Source organism: Natator depressus, chromosome 3, assembly GCF_965152275.1.
Source record: "Natator depressus isolate rNatDep1 chromosome 3, rNatDep2.hap1, whole genome shotgun sequence".
Lineage (NCBI taxonomy): Eukaryota > Metazoa > Chordata > Testudines > Cheloniidae > Natator > Natator depressus.
In genome coordinates, this window is record NC_134236.1 from 155,039,597 (window position 1) to 155,059,071 (window position 19,475).

At 39.1% G+C, this 19,475-nt stretch overlaps 1 protein-coding gene across 2 annotated transcripts in view; it reads right to left on the reverse strand.

Moving 5' to 3' along the window:
• The window catches only part of RBKS (ribokinase), a 104,665-nt gene that overhangs the window by 25,913 nt on the left and 59,277 nt on the right, over positions 1–19,475 (reverse strand). The window contains exons 5-6 of one of the 2 annotated variants that reach the window (XM_074949126.1): positions 15,741–15,905; positions 8,664–8,755 (exon numbers count right to left, since the gene is read on the reverse strand). In XM_074949126.1, coding sequence (XP_074805227.1) covers positions 8,664–8,755; positions 15,741–15,905 — 257 coding nt within the window. The remainder of the gene's footprint in view (positions 1–8,663; positions 8,756–15,740; positions 15,906–19,475) is intronic. The other variant, XM_074949127.1, reaches the window with a different exon arrangement.

Consider the following 19,475-nt stretch of genomic DNA (forward strand, 5'->3'; position numbering starts at 1 on the left):
ACACTACAATAACAATGCCAAACGCCCAAGATGGACTTTTTAATAGCTTTTGATTGAACTCTCTCTCTATATATATATAAAGGAGTCTACTTTTCTCTGATTATAAGGGTAAGTCCCACAAAACTGTCAATAAACTAAGTTCAACACAAACATTTAGATCATGAAGCTAGTATTTTATTCCAAATATGAGGGTTAACGGAACAGTAAGGTTGAAGTGCCGAGAACTCAAACACCAGGAAAAAAGCAGAGATAAGGTTGGCTGCTCAACCAAACTCTGCTCCCTTGTTCTTATGCCTTAAAATATGGTCTTTATATTTGTTACATAGTGCAATTTATAATTCCATGAAAAGAATTCAAATAAAAATTAAGGCTACATACAACTTTTATGATAAACACGCTTTATTTTGCAGTATTTATTTTAATGTCAACTATATAAAGCACATTATGTATTTCTATCTAATTTAGTTTGTCTACTATAGTGCTGAAATATATACTTTAAAGAGAATACAAATATAACATCCATAGATAATAAGAATATCATTGGTTTCAGAGTAGCAGCCATGTTAGTCTGTATCCACAAAAAGAAAAGGAGTACTTGTGGCACCTTAGAGACTAACCAATTTATTTGAGTATAAGCTTTCGTGAGCTACAGCTCACTTCATCAGATGCATGCAGTGGATGCATCCGATGAAGTGAGCTGTAGCTCACGAAAGCTTATGCTCAAATAAATTGGTTAGTCTCTAAGGTGCCACAAGTACTCCTGTGTCTTTTTAAGAATATCATTGTGACATTTGTGAATGTACTGCATCCATTATAAAAAAGTTTATACAAGCTGCAGCCTAGATGCTAACTTGTAGAAAAAGATAATATAATCTGAGAAACAGTGTGCGATCATGTTACAAAAGACTATATTCAACCTCACTTTTCATTTTCTATCTTTTGAGTTAACTATGTAAGCATAAGTTTATGTAATTGTATGGCATTATATTATATATGGCATTATTTGACAAATATATATTTAAAGACAGACCATATTTTAAGTCATAAACAAAAAGAAGCAAAACTAAGGCTGAGTGTTCAGTTTTACATTTGTTAGGGTTTCTTTTGACACCCAAGTGCTTGGTACCCCAAACATAACATTATATTAAACATAGTGTTTGAGGCATGGAATTGTCTTGATTTGTTTTGTTTTGAAAGGGGAAGATATATTTCAACTATTCAAATTGTGGATCTTGTAATTTAATTGATCAGGAGCTATTTGGCTTGATGCCTCCATAAGCCAGTCACGCTTAGCCAAGCCTTCCGAATCATGCCAGATTTTGGGGTCTCTCTGGCCAGAAATTTCCAGGGCCAGATCATCAGCTGGTGTAAATTGCTGTAGTAACAAGGAGTGTAAACTCTTTGGGGAAGGGATCTTTTTGTTCTGTGTTTGTACAGCGCCTAGCACAATGGCCTACTGAGTTCATGACTGGGCTTCTGAGGTGCTGCTGCAATAAAATAATGGAACTGTGCTGAGTTACACCAGCTGAGGATATGATCTGCAGTTCTTAAGATTGTCCCAGTTCAAGATACGTGTCAATTTTAAGATATTCCGCATTTGAAACCTGCTGAACCAATTCGTTTCAAACTTGACTTGAACCTTAAATTGTATTGAGAACTACATCACAAAGTCTTGATTGTGTGAATCCTTACAGATGAGTAATCCCACTGAAGTCACTGAGATTCTGCTCGTGAGTGAAAGATTGTAAAAGCCGGCCACAAATCAAGTTAGTTATTTGTAGCTTATAATTGTTTCAAATTACCAAGTTTCTAATCAGAATATATGGGGGGAAAACACTTCTCATGCTAGAATAATTCAAAAAAAGGCTGAGTTGCTTGAGCTTAAAGCTCTTTCTCCTTTCTGCACCCGCAACACTGTCCAAAGAATCACATATTTCGTTTAAAGAGTAAATATGGAAAAATGTCATTCCAAAAGTTATAAACAACTGATAAAGTGGGTTTGGAATGAGGTTGGAATTCAAACGTAACTATATTGTGAAATGCCTACACTCTCCGTCAATAATGCAGCAACAGTAATTTCCCAATATATTAACTCTGCAAATGCCAGACCATGCAAAGCTCAAAAGGGTGTTAAGAATGTGGGACAGATTATTGCTTTATGTATCTGATATATCTGTTATCTATTGCTTAGTAAAACTTCTCCCTAATGACTAAATCTCCATATTATAAAGCACTATTTTGATTCCCAATCAATGACAGACATATTGCCATAATCTGAACATACTGCTTAATTGACTCTGATAAGTTATCAGTGATAATGAATAAACTGTTGATTCCAGACATTAATTATTCCTTCAGAAACTATTTAGCTTTCACTAACACAAATAATATGGAGAAATCAATGTGATAATATAACTGTATAACATTTTTCATGATTTTTTCATGACAGGTTGTTTATGGTAGGTCTCTCTCTCTCATGTAAACTGTTGTTTTTTATATTTATATAATGCCTTTCACCCAGGCATTTCACAGTGCTCTGAAAATATTAACTAATTAATCTTTTGCTTGACCTCTAATAACTAGGTCATTATTATTCTACTATTTCACAGATAGGGAAAGCAAGGGCTAGACAGATTAAGAGACTCACCTAAGACTGCACAAGTCACTGGCAGAGCTGGGATTACAACTCATATGAATCATGAATCAGACCTTTGCCCCAACATTTAAGCAACTTTGCTTCTTCTGAAAAACTTTTCAATACCCCCTCTGCAGAACAGATGACTAAGTATATTTAGGGTCAGACTTGAATCTCAAATTCATGGGATGTATTGCTACCTATCCTTCAAGGCGAGGCAGCAATACACGCAAATAGCTCGTGTGATTGTTTTTATTATTTGCATTGTGGTAGCACTTAGAGGCCAGAGCCTCATTGTGCTATGCATTGCACTAACATATCACAAAGAGATAGTCACTGCCCTTGAGGAAGTCAACTTGTACATGTCAGTCTTCTCAACGTTGAAAAAGATGAAATGTTAGAAAAGGTCTCTCTTGTTTTCACTAAAATGAAACTTGATACATTTATTCTGCATTTCTTTCATTAGAAGAATTAGGAGAATGGAGAGCTAGCACATTCCTGCAGAAACCTCAGGGATTAAACTATGTTACATCTGGTGTACAGAGAATTAACAAACCAGTTTCAACAAGCTTGATCTTTCTGGGAAAAGAAGAGGGGGAAAAAACTAAAATACAAGCTAAGCAAAGAAAGAACTGATAACCTTGCAAGATTTGTTTTGAGCATTTTGTTCATAAACCACATAGAAAGAACTGACAGATGTAAAAAATATTTATTACTGAAGCAAGCAAGAGTAAAAAGAACAGCTTGTGAAAACCCTTCTAGACAAACTAATGGTAGATGTTCCACTGATATAGCATAACTTTGTTTGCTTCTTTCCAGCACATACATCCATAAGGAACAAGATATACTGTTATACCATATCCGGCATGCAGAAGCATTAATATCTAAAGTGTTTAATGAATGACAGACATTGAGGTGTGAAATTATATTAAATACACACATGTTTGGGATATGATATCACGTGATAAAGTTTGTAACTACACCTGACACCTCCATGCTTTTGATATTTTGTGAGGGAAGAGGCTGAAAGACTTCACAGTCAAGATGCTGACCTATGAAAAGGTAAACAATAGAACATTCCTGACTCTATCACATGACTGTTTTCAGACAATCCTGAGATACGTTTTTTCTTTAGTTATGTAACAATATGAATTATAGTATGGCTCTTACCACTGAATGCTGGATGCCATAATCTGATTGGCTGTTTCATCATTTCTGCTGATACCATACTTCTATGTATACTAACATGAGGTTAATAGCTTCCTATTAATATACCTAGGAAACTTTAGCACCTGTAGACGTATGTTGATAAGTACCAACATTAAGGAAATTTTGGCAAGTTGTGTCATAAATACTTGAAAAAATATATATATACAAAAACTTAATTTGGCCTTGAACATGTACCTCCGCAGATGTGTCCATGTTAAATAGAATATCCTGGAAACAGTTGAACTGGATCTCTGTACATCTGTTAATTGCTAAAAGAATTAACCTTACTCACTAGAAGGACAAGGAAGCTCCATCTGCGAAGCAGTTTGTTACAGACATAGTAAAGACAGCTTTATTAAAGTTATTAATTATTTGTATTATAGTAGCCCATAGAAACTCCAATCAAGGATCAGAGCCCCTCAAGGAGTGGAATACCAGCCATGGGATTTAGCCAGACAAAGGTCATTCAAGATTTAGTGAAAGCAGTTTCAGTGGAGTGGCGAGGGTGGAAACTGGCTTGAATGGGGTCAAGAATGGAGCTGGAAGATTGGAACTTAAGACAGCAATTGTAGATGGCACATCCAATAAGCTTGGTGAGGAAGGGGAGAACAGAGATATGGCAGTAGATGGAGAGGCAGGTGGGGTCAAAATTGGGTTGAATGGAGGACAAGTAGTATGATTTTGAAAGAAAATGGATGACATACCTAAAATATATACAAGAAACAACAGGAGAGTTGTAGGTTCCCAAAATGTGTATATCCAAGATGAGAAGTAAAATAAAGAAACATAATAGTTAAAGACTGTGGGATAAAGAGTTTGTTTTCTGTTCTCTCTTTAGTGGGATTCCTACATATTAAACTGTTATTGCTACACTATAGGTGGAACCTGTAGTGACACCTATACTTAATGTTGCCAGACACTTCCCATTCTAAATTACTTATTTAAATTACTAAAAAGTTACTTATAACTTTGCCAAACTTTAACCATTTGGGCTGAAATTTTCCATGCCAGTGTCTACCTCAGGTTGAATTTTTGGGGAAATTTCAGCTAAAATGGTTCAGCTGTTTCTGTAAACAAGGGCAACCAGTTTTTCCCTGTTTTGCCATGTTATTATGATTATGATTATTATTTTTTAACAATTTCTTTGAGAATCTCTAGCATCTCAATGCCACATATCAAATGAGTAGGATAAAAAGAACTATTGAATAACTTTGTTGTTGTAGTCCTTTATGATCGAAGATAACATTGATGATATTATCTCTTGTGAGTACAATTGTGGCTAAAAAGTCCAGTGTGCGGGTGGCAGTCCTTTCCACGTTGAGTGCATATATAGCTCGATACCGAGGAAGGGATCACAGTCTATGCTGGTGGAATCTAATGCTGTTTACAACTCAGCGTTTGTGCCTCAAGAGCCATATGGTAATTAATCTCGAACTAACTCCATCACTGACTGCTGCTTGCCAGAGTGACTGTCTGTTGCTGACAACTCCCAGCTGTCAACGTCAATGTTGCATTGCTTCAGGTTATGCTTCAGTGTGTCCTTGAAGTGTTTCTTCTGGTTGCCTTGTGTGCAGTTACCCACTTTAAGTTCACCATACAGCAACTGCTTTGGCATTCTGGTGTCATCCACCCTCAGTTCATGACCAGCCCAACGTAACTGTGATGTGATGAGCAATCCTTGTAGAGTGGCTGTGTTCCAGAACCTCGTTATTGCTAACTTTATCCTGCCATTTGATGTGGAGTATGGCACACAGATGTTGTAAATGGAACTTATCTAGAAACTTGATGTGATGCCTGTAGCACGTCCAGGTTTTGCACTCACACAACAAATTGGACAGCACAACCGCTTTATAAACTCTTATTTTGGTTTGAAGCCTAATACAATGTTGCTGCCAGACTCTGCCTGACTGATGACGTATGAATTGTTCACTGAATGAGGCAGAGGCCCTGTCAAAAAAGCTAGTACGTAATCGTGTCATTAGACTATATCACAATGCACATGCACATGAGGGTCAAACTAAGATTGCACTGGCAACCTAAATTCAGGCATTTTCTAACTTTTGAGTACTCAATTTTGCAACATTAACATTCTTTTAACCTAGTTCTTTTGAATGTAACACAATATACGTGATACTATATATACCATACAGGAAAAAAAAAGAGAGAGAGATATACTATGCTGGCATTGGCTGAAGTGGGATTTGCACTGAAGCTAAGCATTTCTCATTAGTGTTATCTTCAAACAGAGGTTTCTGAAAGGAACTATTGAGCCACATTTTTTTAATTACATCAGTGAAAATCTGTAGTAACTCTACTGAAGCCAACAGATTTATATTAGTGTAACTGAGATCATTTGCACCACTGTCTCTCCCAATTACAACACGAAAGCTGTGAAATATGTAATTGGTATATATTGCCATTACATGACATATTTTCATACATGATTGATGGTCCTGGTAGACATATATGTACATAAATCTACCTACCAAAATCCTCAAATGCATATATTAAAGTGATTTGAAATTTAAGGAAGTCATAACAGGAAACTGAAAACATATGGAACTTGAATATATAACAATTGCTAAATAAAAACATACTGATATAAAATACCTTTTAAATTTCTGACATGAGAAAAACAAATGCTTCGACTGCTTCTGTTTTCTTAACAAAAGAAGAAAACTGACAGAAGCTCATCCCTGAAAAGAGATTCTAACAATGACAAATCAGCATGCATGGATGGGATAAAGGAAGATATAGATGATTACTATACTTCTGGTAATGAAATGGATTTCATTGTAAAGTGCAAAAGGTTACTGTTATAAATATTAAGTTGCAAAGAAAACTATCTACCTGTAATTCTCATTCTCAGAAAGTGCTTTAACAGGGCATCACTCTTGAGTCTGCGCTCCAGAACATCACAGGCAGGAACTTCCATAAAATTAGTATTTTAAAATGAATAAACCTCCTGACCAGCAGAAGTTTTGTGCCTATACTTGCTGAGGGGATAGTGCGATCCCTACTGTCTCCAACTGATAGTTCCTTTTTTAAGCAAACAGTAGAAAGCAAAAAGAATGCAAATTGAACCTCCAACTCTGCAGGTAATATGTGTGAGAGAGTGGGGATCTATTATAATTATACACCTGTATTTCTTCTCAGAAAGGAAGTAATTTTCTTTTCTCCAAGTGGTGGTAATAATATATCCCTACTCTAGCAGACTAAAAATCTCAAGGGATGTCTATATGAAAGCTGAAGTTGTAGCAATAAATTGTAACATAGAGGATATGGCAACATTCATGTTGGAAGTAGCAGTGAGAAAAAATATCAGGGATAGAACAGTAATAAAGAAGTACGTTTTTGTATTTAACAAGTAGGGAATAAAATCCCACAGCCAAACAAGTAAACAGTGACAACCAGGAAAAAAAACACCCTGAAATGAACTAGAGGAGTGGGAGAGTTCGGCTGCTCTCAGCTCCAAAATAGGTCCTGTAGCACAGTTAGGCAACTCTTGGATTAATGGCCTTAAGGAGAGCCAGGCAATAAAGCTTTCAGAGAACTCCAAGTGTCTACCCTGCAAATCGCCCGGAAAGGAATGATTAGAGGCTGGCTCTGAACATTCTCCGTCATCTCATGTAGCTGAGTTGTGATGGCTGTTAGATTTGTCTGAGCCACAAGAGATGTCACTGCCAGTGGAGCTGGAAAATCAGCCCCCAGACTCATGATGAGCCACAATGACTGACCTTGCAGGAAAGGGCTGACTACTTTGCAGATGCCGAAATGCTGTGGTGGGAGCTAAGTTAAATAGACCTGCAGCAAAATGGGTACTGCTGACACAATTTTGATGCCTATTTGGGTCATTTAGAACTTGTCCACTGACGTCTTATGGGCCATCATGGGATTGGTTTTAGCAGAAATTTCAGAAGAGGCTTAGTCTTGATGTACAACCTTCAGCCAGGGACGTTGGGATGGTGATCCTACAGCAAGCTGAGTCATGGTTTCCCCTAAACCCTATGTCATGTTCACCAGGGATCTCTTAAAATCATATTCAAGGTATGGCTTTTACTTGCTTGTTGCTCCTCACACATGTCTGATAATAAGAGAGAAAACCATAGCAACAGTAACAAAAATATACAGCAGCAAATTCAAACAAGAGCCTTGTGGGACTCTCAGACCAACTTGTTTCCTGTGACACATGCAATCATTTGTTTTTGGATAAATATTATCCTAACAATGGCAGAGAAAAGGGATGGGGAGAAGAGAGAAAATCTTGGAAATTGACAAACTGGAAAAATGGAGGGCTCCCCTGTTGTACACTGGCAGCAGCAGCCCATAAAAGTCCCTCTGCTATGTGAATTGAAAAGGTAACTAACAGGTAAGGACATACGGAGCTGCTTGTACCCTCTCAGCTGCAGCACACACACAAACACCATCTCTGGCAAGGCAGGTTAAGAGCATCACAATGCTATATCTAATGACATTCCCATTATTCACACAGAGGGAAGACAAGGCTGGGAGTGAGGATCTGTTTTAATATGTACCATTTAGAGCAAAACACATTTTAAGAGTGTTTCATTTATGGATCTCGTGTTCACTCATCCACTCCCCTCTTGGTAACCCACCTTATGGCCAAGAAGGGCTGGCCTCAGCTCTCTTGGGAGCCTATTAATTCTACTTCAAGTGCTTTCTAGAAGGGTTATTCAACAGTGAAGCGAAGTATTCCTCCTTCCTCACTGGACTTGGGGCCAAGAGTCCCTGGAGACGGACTCCCTTTTAAGTTTCACTGTCCACGTCACTGTTCTCTAACATGACAGCTGGCCATTACCTCACTTTCGTTGCAACAGAAGATGTCGGCATGGGTGTAAAATTGTGGATCTAGTTCAGCATGAGCTGGAGCAGGATTAAATAAGGTCTTCACTGCAACAGAATGGAAAAAGGTGTCTAAATCAATGGCATTTTTGCATAATACATTTACAAACCACTGCCTGGAACCCCAAACTCCCTACTGCAGCTAATACATTTCAGCTCCTCGTCTTCTCCCCACAGATATGCAAACTACAAATGGAAAACCTGTCTTATGAAAGGAGACTCAAGGAGCTTGGCTTGTTTAGTCTAACCAAAAGAAGGCTGAGGGGAGATATGATTGCTCTCTATAAATATATCAGAGGGATAAATACCAGAGAGGGAGAGGAATTATTTAAGCTCAGTACCAATGTGGACACAAGAACAAATGGATATAAACTGGTCATCGGGAAGTTTAGACTTGAAATTAGACAAAGGTTTCTAATCGTCAGAGGAGTGAAGTTTTGGAATAGCCTTCCAAGGGAAGCAGCGGGGGCAAAAGACCTATCTGGCTTTAAGATTAAACTCGATAAGTTTATGGAGGAGATGGTATGATGGGATAATATGATTCTGGCAATTAATTGATCTCTAAATATTCATGGTAAATAGGCCCAATGGCCTGTGATGGGATGTTAGATGGGGTGGGATCTGAGTTACTACAGAGAATTCTTTCCTGGGTATCTGGCTGGTGAACCTTGCCCATATACTCAGGGTTCAGCTGATCGCCATATTTGGGGTCGGGAAGGAATTTTCCTCCAAGGCAGATTGGAAGAGGCCCTGGGGGTTTTTCGCCTTCCTCTGTAGCATGGGGCACGGGTCACTTGCTGGAGGATTCTCTGCACCTTGAAGTCTTTAAACCATGATTTGAAGACATCAATGGCTCAGAGGTGGGAGGTTTATCACAGGACTGGGTGGGTGAGATTCTGTGGCCTGCATTGTGCAGGAGGTCAGACTAGATGATCATAATAGTCCCTTCTGACCTTAATATCTATGAATCTATTCACAGACACACAAAACCCAGAAAAACCCTGTTTTTTCATTTTACAAAGTATTTAACCATTTTCTTAATTGTATTACAGAAAAATATATAAACCCTCCAAACTGACATTCATTCATCTGCTGTTAGGGGAAAATGAGAGGAGAGCATTAGGCAAGATTCAAGCTGTATTCAAAAGATTTTTTAACCAAAAAAAATAATCTAAATGTAGATATCTAATATAAATCATTTCATTTGTGGAGTGTCTTCCCTCTGAATATTTACTAACATGAGCTTTACTAACTTTGATTTAGCCTCAGAACTTCCTGGGAGGAAGGTGAGCATTGTAATCTTCATTTTACACAGGAGGAAACTGGGACACAGAGTGACGAAGGCTTTGTCTAGACTACAATTTTAAAGTGTTAGGAGGTGTTAGCTAACGTTCCAACACTAGTATAGCTGGTGGAGATGATATCTTGGTTAAAACCTGTCGAAGTGTGTTAGCTAATACCTCCTAACAACTTGCCTTTAAACTTACTCTAGACAAAGCCTCAGGCCTCGTCTACACTAGAATAGGTTTGCCATATCAGTAGAGTGTAAGTGACTACCCAATGTAACACATAAATCTATGGGTTCCTTGTTCTGCCAATCTCCTGGTTAATACATCTGTTCCTTAGCTATAAGATCATCCCTTCTTCCATATGAAACATAACCTCTTAGATTAGAAATTTTACTTATATTCATGACAAAAGTTTTCAAACTTGCAAGTCTGGCTCTTAAATCTATATTTAGGCACCTGAGCATAACAGCCTGAATTTCAGACATGCCAGCACTTATGAATCCCATTTATTTGAACAGAAGCTTCAGGTGATCAGAAACTTCAGTAATATGAATAAATATGAATGTAGAAGCTGAACTTTAGACACTCAAGATTTGAAAATTTAGGCCCGTGACCACTTTTCAACTTCACAATTCCTCTCTATCTTCTTATCATTTGAAAACGCTGTTGCAGACAAAACAACTACATTACAAGAATGTTACTGAAGTTGCAAAATCAAGCACTCAGAAGTCAGGAAATGCTAGAAGTAGCCTTGCCTGTGCAGCCTTAATTCAGCCCCCTTGTGCATCTGATTTATGATACAGTCTAATTATATTATCACATTTTTTTCATAGTTTTTCTTAATTTTGAGTGCTTGTCTTTGCCACTTTAATAATGTTCTATCGACACTGGTTTTGTACGTAATTTCCTAGTATTTTTTTAAAAAGCAAAATGAAAACAGAAATGCCATCATCTGGCATCATATTAAGATACTCACGTAGATCATCAGCAGGACTGGAACTTCTAGATCCACTGCACAGACCTCTGCCATTTGAGCTAACAGAGTAACTAATAGCAGTAATAGTTTGTTATCCTTTATGTGGACCAGCACTAAAGGGGCATGGAACACTTTGCCAGTGGGTTTCACAGATATTCGCTGACAGCAGAGGAATGTAAGACTCAGGAATCTCGGGTGCCATTGCAGGCTCTGGAGGGAGTGCATCTAGTGGGCACAGACTCTTCTGCCCATTCCCTGCAAGCTTAACCCCTTATCCCCAGTCCTGTCTCTTCTCCATCCTCGGCCTGCCCCATTTCAGCCTTGTTCTCCTTACCTAGCTGGAGTTAGTCTCCATTCCGCAGCCTTTTCATCCCAGTCCTAGACTCTTTGTCCACTCATTTCTAGTCTCAACCCTGTGAACTTCCTGTCCTAATCTTTCTCCCACCACTCCCAATCTTCACAACCTCCCTGTGCGCTCAGTCCCAGTGTGCTTGCTCAGCTCTGGCCTGCAGCAACCAGGAACAGGAATTATAAGGAAAGTCTTGCAAACCCCCAGCTGGATACATTTCCATCCATAGAGAACTGCATCACAATTCTCTTCCAACACAGCATTAATGGGCCTGATATTAACAACTTCCATTTTATATTGTCCATCATCTCCAAGGCACTTTGGGATCCTCACAGACTTTTCAAACGTAGGAAGAACTGCACTCCCCACTGAAATGGAGCCACCTCTGGGAAGGGACATGGCAGCAGTTTAACAGCACACAGCAACATTAGACAGCAGTTAAAAGGAAGAATACAGTATTCAGGTCAAACTTTCAGGGGAATTTATGCACACTTAATATAGTTCCTCAAGACGGAGTCTAACTAGGATAGATCAGAGGCACCCTTGCTCTTGTACAAACTGTCATGGAATCTTTAACGACCAGAGACATTGGGAAAACCAATCTTTTCCATCTGTACCCTAAAAAACCAATACAAGTGAGATTCACTGAATGGAAAAATAGGGCTCCTAGGCCTCCATCCATCCTCACCCCCTTTTTCTTATTCCTTTTAATTAAAAAACAAAAACAAAAAAGCACCAAATTCAAAACAGAGATTTGAGGCATCTGGATGTGCATGTGTTAAACAAAAATAGTCTAGTGTCCTTCCTAACATATAGTATTGCATTATACATGAGGGTGCTGCAGGCTAAACCACGGGAAACAACTGACAGTCAGGATGGGTTTAAGATTCCACAGTGTTATAAAGCAAAACATTTACTTAGATTTGACTGTACAGAGCATTTGCCGATGTGCAGCATATTATCTATGGCAGAGTTGGCCCACATATTAGCAAAGGTTTGACTGCACAACAATTCCAGACTGAAGGCTCAGAACAGTATCAGTCCTAAGGCTGCTCCTGTCTCTAGCTGACACATTGTACTGCCTAATGTTGCTAAGGCTATGTCTACACTGTGTACTTTACAGCGGCACAGCTGTGCTGCTACAGCCGTGCCGCTGTAAGGTACACAGTGTAGCCGCTCTTTATCGGCAGGACAGAGCTCTCCTGCTGACAAAAAAAACAAACAAAAAAAAACCAACCCACCCGCAATGAGGGGCGGTAGTTTTGTTGGCAGGAGAGTGACTCCTGCTGACAAAGGGCTGTCCGCATTGGTGCTTTTCGTTGGTAAAACTTTTGTCAGTCTTGGTGTGTGTGTTTTTCACATCCCTGACAGACAAAAGTTTTACTGATGAGAGTGCAGAGTAGACATAGGCATAGTCTTTGCTGGCCCATTCAACGTGTTGTTTTTTCACACTTCCATTTAATAGTGAAACACTCCATTTCTCCTTTGTCAGAGACTCATCTCTTAGCTTAAGGAGATACAGAGAAGTAAAATGATTTGATCAGGATCACACATTGAGTCAGTGGCAGAGTTGACACCACAACCCAGGAGTTCTGACTTCAAGTCCACTGTTTTAACCACTACACTAAATAACTTTGACCATTTGGATAAAGTGCAGTCAGTAAAGACCTTAAAAAAATCCCCTTCTCTCATGTATTCCAGGTATTCCCTAAATAACTGAGGTCTTCCAAGGATAACAGAATTATCTGAAAAATAAAATTTATCTGCAGAAAAAAATGGAAAAAAGCTAACGTTTACATTAGCCTAAAAGAAACATTCCCCCACCCCCGCATTTATCATTGTTAAAATATTTAAGAGGATAAATTTTGGGGACTGCCTGTTCAGATTGCCCCATGCCTATGCTGTCATGATAATACAGCTGGTGACTGGCATGCTAAAAAGCTGCTGCTGTATAATTGATGAAATTATGCATGTTGGTTCTGGTCTGCATATATTTATTTCAAAGCAAAGGAACCTGTTTGACAGAAACATTATAAATAATTACAATTATAAAACTGTCAAGGCTTAAATTCAAGGTCTCAGAGAAAACTTCTTCCCATGCTTTGTCCTTTTGTATTTGGTAAAATGGATTTTTTTTCTACTCTATGAGCTTTTGTTTGGTTTTGTTTTTTAATGGAGATCAAGCAGCATGGCTCTGGCTTCTTAACTTGTCATCCATGATGTCAGCACATTACTGGGAATGGTGTTTGGCAGTTAACTTGTACTCAGTTTTCTAGTTGGCTCTACAACACTGAGAGGGTAATGTGTAATTAGCAGCCACTATTTAATTTCCCAAATATATTGATTTAGAAACCAGAAAAACATTCCCCATTAGATTTCACATTTTTAAGATAGGTTAAATTTTGAGAATAAGGTATGTCAGAGGGCCCCTTTGAAGATATTTTGCAGTCACGCAACATGAGGTTTTTCTGTTGGGAGAATGTCCTACGCCTGCCCTAGTGGCTTATAGGGAGTCGTGTGACACTTGTCTCAGAGCAGCAGCCAAAATGGGCTGAGAAGACAGGCTTCCACGGTGGAGATAGATCCAAGTTAAGAAACTGTAGGGGATCGTGTTGGACTACCAAAACAGATGTTAAACTGCAATTTGGAAAGCACTTGGGTCTCACAAAAGTTTTCTGATTGATAAACCAAATGTAGAGGTGGGAAGGAGTCACAAACAAACTCATGTAATTCATCTTTGTATCAAAATAATTTTGAATTCATGATACTATTATGTGGATTTTTGTTCCAATGTGCACAATCCTATTAATGATATCCATAAACACTTATAACAATTGAAGTTTCAGGGCCAGATTCTCCCATCTTGCACTTTACACAGTTGTTTAAGCAGTGCAAAGTATATGCAAAATGTGTTTAAAATGCCACTAAATCTGATTTCTCTCCTCACTTACACCTATGATAACATTTTAAACCAACTTTGCACTGGTATAGATGACCTCAAGAGGTACAAGGCAGTGGAGAATCAGGTCCTCAAATCTTTCTAAACCAGGGGTTCTCAAACTTCATTGCACTGTGATCTCCTTCTGACAACAAAAATTACTACACAATCCTGGGAGGGGGGACCGAAGCTGGAGCCCTCCTGCCCTGCGGGGGGGCCCAAAGGCAAAACCCAAACCCCTCCCCCTGGGCAGGGGGCCAAAGCCAAAGGGCTTCAGCCCCATGCAGGGGGCCTGTAACCTGAGCCCTGCCACCCAGAGCTGAAGTCCTCAGGCTTCAGCTTTGGCCCCAGGTGGCAGGGCTTGGGCTTCAGCTTCCGCCCCGAGCCCCAGCAAATCTAACGCCAGCCCGGGCAACCCTGTTAAAAAGGGCTCATGACCCACTTTGGGGTCCTGATCCACAGTCTGAGAACCTCTGTTCTAAACTTAAGGTATCATGATTTGGTAGCAAGAAGCTGGGGCTAGGAGCAAGGAAATCCTGAATTCTAATCCCAGCTCTGTCACTGAACTGCTGTGTGACTTTAGCTAAGTCATTTACTGTAACCTTACAGGCTCAGTTTCCCAGTGGGTAAAATGAGAACAAAAATCGCTTAACCTTTCACTCAGTATTGTTTAAATTGTTGTGGTGGATAAGCTAGTGTAGTTGAAAGTGCTACAAACAAACAAAACATCACACCAATACTGAAACTCCATTCTCTAGGAAAAGAATAATAGCTTTTATCCATATGCTTCTTCAGTATAGAAATCCACTGTCACAAAATAATCTGCACTGAAAGGCACAGTAACGATTAGATGTAAATTCCTGCCTGTGACATTATCCATTCTATGGCAACATGCCAAATACACTGAATACACATGGAATTGTTGCTAAATCAGTAAATTATCAGAGACTTTATGGAATTTTATTATTTTTAATAGTCGTATATAGCACCACAGGTATGAATGGTGCTGTACTGAAAGAATAGAGACATAAGCCTAATTCTGAATTTATTACATACATTTTACATAAACGTAGCTCCATTTACTTTAACTGAACTACTCCTGTTTTGTACTGATGTGAGATCAGAATCAGGTCCATAGTCCTACTCCCTGCCTTGAGTTTATTACAATCTTGGTTAGATATGACAAGACATTACACAATACAGGCAAAGACAGCATCACACAAGGAGGCTAGATAAGGGAGGTTTACACAAAATGAGATTATGCGGATGTTTGTCTGCCATGATATGCATTGAGATATTTTAAATTTTAATTTAGGTTTTATTAGAGTGGCATGAAGTTGTGGTCACTGCTTCACCTGTACTACAGGCTGGTGTGACAGAAATTAAAATGGTTTGCAGAAACCATGAAGAAAGCTTTTGCAGAGACCAAGACGAAGATGTAAAAGCATTAACCTAATGGATGAATGCTTAAGGTAAATTACCTCCATTGGAGTGTGCCATTTTTAGGGCTTCCAGAGAAATAGCAGGTGTTATTTCTAGCTGGCAGATGATCACTTTGGCCTTGCAAATGGCATTAGCAGCCCTCTTCAGGTCTTCAGAATCCAAAAGCAAATTGGCTCCTGCGACTATGACAATAACATTCTGTCCTAGAGAGAAGATTCCATGTTTTAAACTATATACTTCACTTCACTACAATAAATTAAGGTAAATAAAACAACTCTTTGCCCTTTTCCAGTGCCTTTCACATGAGGATTTCAAAGTGCTTTCCAAAAAAACTTGGAAAGCTGCATGCTGGTGCACTTAATCATCCAAAGATTTCAGTGACAGCCCACCAAGACCAGTGCATAAAAGAGGTTATATTGTACCCCAAACACAATGGAGTATAGGCATTTTTTGAGGATTTAACATGGACAGATTTTTTCCAAGTTTGATTTTCATGTTCTGTTGGCACTAAAAAGAACCACTAAACTGCACCAAATTGGAGATATCGGGGTCTTGAGTGTTCCCTAAAGACATTTGTGCCTTCCTGTGACGTTACCATAGCAGAAGTAATCACATTGATATAGTGAGTCACGATGCCCAAAATGCATTCAGAATTTTAACTGTCCCCTCTTCTTAGGATCACTGGATATTGGATCAAATCTCTGAAAATTATGAGCATCCTGTGAATTTCAAGAAGAGAGAGGCAACCCTGCTCCAGTTATCAGGGACACTCCACATTGTCAGTGTTCTGAAGCATTGTGAGAACCTGAAACAGGCCCTAGCACCAATGGCATGAGTTTTAAGACAGATAGTTAATATTTGACTCATAAGAACTCTTTACAGAATATCAGGAGGGAGTAAAGATGGGCAGCCTGTCCCTTTGAGGGCTTGCAGATGGAATGCTCTTCCAATGGATATGCTGTAAAGCACAACTAGGGCAACAGTTCAAATCCTTTCTGGTGTCCTTTTCATTCTGGTTGTTTGTTTAATGTATATGACTGGATGGGGAGGTTCACTACCCTAGGCTCTTGCTATTGTGTTTTTTTAAAAGAAAACAAGCATATTGCCTTTATTTGATTGCAGTTCTGTTTTTAGTTATTCTGTTAAGATACTGAGAGACCTTCAGGCATGGATGCCTGCTAATTAAAATGTATTATTAATCACCAAGTATTAAATTCAATAAACGAATTGCTTCTGAATCTTCAGCTCCTACCACCTGCCTCTGCTGAAGATTCCTTTAGGGGCTGCCAATCACTAAAGGCCACCGATTCTGTAATGGATTGAGTTACTTGGTGAATAAACGGCTAGCTTTTGAAAATGCATTTTTTTTCTTGAAAGAGACTTCATAGTCCCTTGTGTAAGCAACATGCAAAGCATGTCTCCATGCTGACATTCTGAAGGGAAAGCAGGAAATGGAACAATGATCCCAAGCTTTCCAAAGCAACTCCACTGTCAATGGCTTGGTTTAAAAGAGCTGCATTTGAATAGCAAAACCTCAGCATTTTGGCTGACACCCTGTTTTTCAACAGATAAAGCTGGGCATCTTGGTTGCAGGAAACCTCTCCAACAAATAGATGCCAATCAAAAGCATCTGGATTTTGCTATAGGAATATTCAAAGGCAAACAGCATCTATTTTGCCCAACATACCTTCTGAAAGTTTACATGGTGAGAAGCTAAAAATGGTGAATTGTAGGGGTCAGATGGAATAAAATTGTGGTGGCCGTCCACCTCAACTGTGTGCTACCTACAATCCCAAATTCTACTCACTGGAGTACCTGCATGGTCCTGCTGAAATAATGAGCAGCAAAATAGTTAATTTTAAAGTTAATGGCATATTAAGATAATTGTAGCTGTTTGTTTCAACCTGTTTTTGCAGATTCAAGGTAGAAAGTGCTGCACTGGGTCACAGACAGAAGGGTTTTATTTTGCAACTGTAAAGGGCTAGAGACTTACATTTTTCTTTAGACCAATAGTCCTGCCAGAGAAATACAATATTACTACATTGTACCAGCCAGTACTGGCTCAATCCAACATTTAGAGAAATAGTGGATCACATTCTGCTTTTAGCTACTCTGATTTTGTCTGGAGTAACACCACTGAAGACAATGAAGTCACTTCAAATTTATACCAGTAGAAATGAGATCAGAATCTGGCTCAAAATATTCAAAGTTAGCATTTCTGAGTCTACTGCTATGGCAACCAATTTGCTTAAACAAGGACATTGGTGACACCAAGCAGGTGGGAACCCAGCACCAGAGACAATAAAACAGTATTAAATAGCAATGGATACTAACAGTCAGGAAAAGATCATTTCTGTGCAATGTTTATCTTACAATTCCCTTACTTACATTAGTAGATCTTGATTTCAATTAAATGACTAAGGGCTACTCATGTGAGTATGGGTTTGCTCATTAGGGTTTTAGACATTTCATTTAAAATAGCAAGGGGTACATTCTCAACTAGTGTCAACTAGCATAGTTCCACTGAAGAGATGGAGCTACACAAATTTACACCAGATGGGGATTTAGTCCTTATTTAAAAAGTCCTTCTGATACTTAAACCAGTATGAATGCTGAGTACATAGATACTGCTTTCAACTGTGCTTCTAACCCTGCCAGCGTCACTTGTCAGAAAGACGGTGGCCACTAGCAGTATGCTGTGGGCTACATGGAGACTCTCAGGAAGGTTAATCTGAATTATCTATTTTTTGTGATGAGGTATTTAAAATTGATTTTCATAAAGAAAACAGACAATGAAAAGTACAAAAAGGTTAATTAACTTTTTTAATGGATTGTTTAAACCAGTGGCTCTCAACCTTTCTAGACTACTGTACTCCTTTCAGGAGTCTGATTTGTCTTGCGTACCCCCGCAAGTTTCACCTCACAATTTGCTTACAAAATCAGACATAAAAATATAAAAGCGTCACAGTGCACTATTACTGAAAAATTGCTTACTTTCTCATTTTTACCATATAATTATAAAACAAATCAACTGGAATATAGATATTGTGTTTATATTTCAGTATATAGAGCAGTATAAATAAGTCACTGTCTGTATGAAATTTTAGTTTGTACTGACTTGGCTGGTGCTTTTTATGTAATCCTGTTGTAAAATTAGACAAATATCTAGATTAGTTTATGTACTCCCTGGAAGACCACTGCATAGCCACAGGGTATGTGTACCACTGGTTGAGAACCACTGGTTTAAATTCACTTTGGAAGTGAATTAAATTAAACTGAATTAAGACCACTTCAGTTCTGAGTAAGAAAATCCGAATTGGGGCTTAATGCAGTTTAATCCAATTTAAATTTACATCTTCAGTTAATACAGATTAATTTTTCTGAGTATCCCTATGTAGACAAACCCTGAAAACTGCCAAATGAATTTAAAGTGTTATTTTAAAATACATTCTACAAATGCCTTATGACAGGAATATTCAAGGCATGTCTACACTTAAAATGCTGCATCAGTGCAACTGCACCGATGCAGCTGCGCCACTATAACTCTTTAATGGAGATGCTCTAAACCAGAGGTGGGCAAACTACGGGACCATCCTGCCTGGCCCCTGAACTCCTGGCCAGGGAGGCTAGCCCCCGGCCCCTCCCCTGCTGTCCCCCCTCCCCTGCAGCCTCCGCGCACCGTGCCGCCAGCGCGCTGGCCTGCCGCTCTTGCCGGGCAGCACAACAGTGTGGCTGGCTCCGGCATGGTAAGGGGGCGGGGGGTCCCTGGGGGC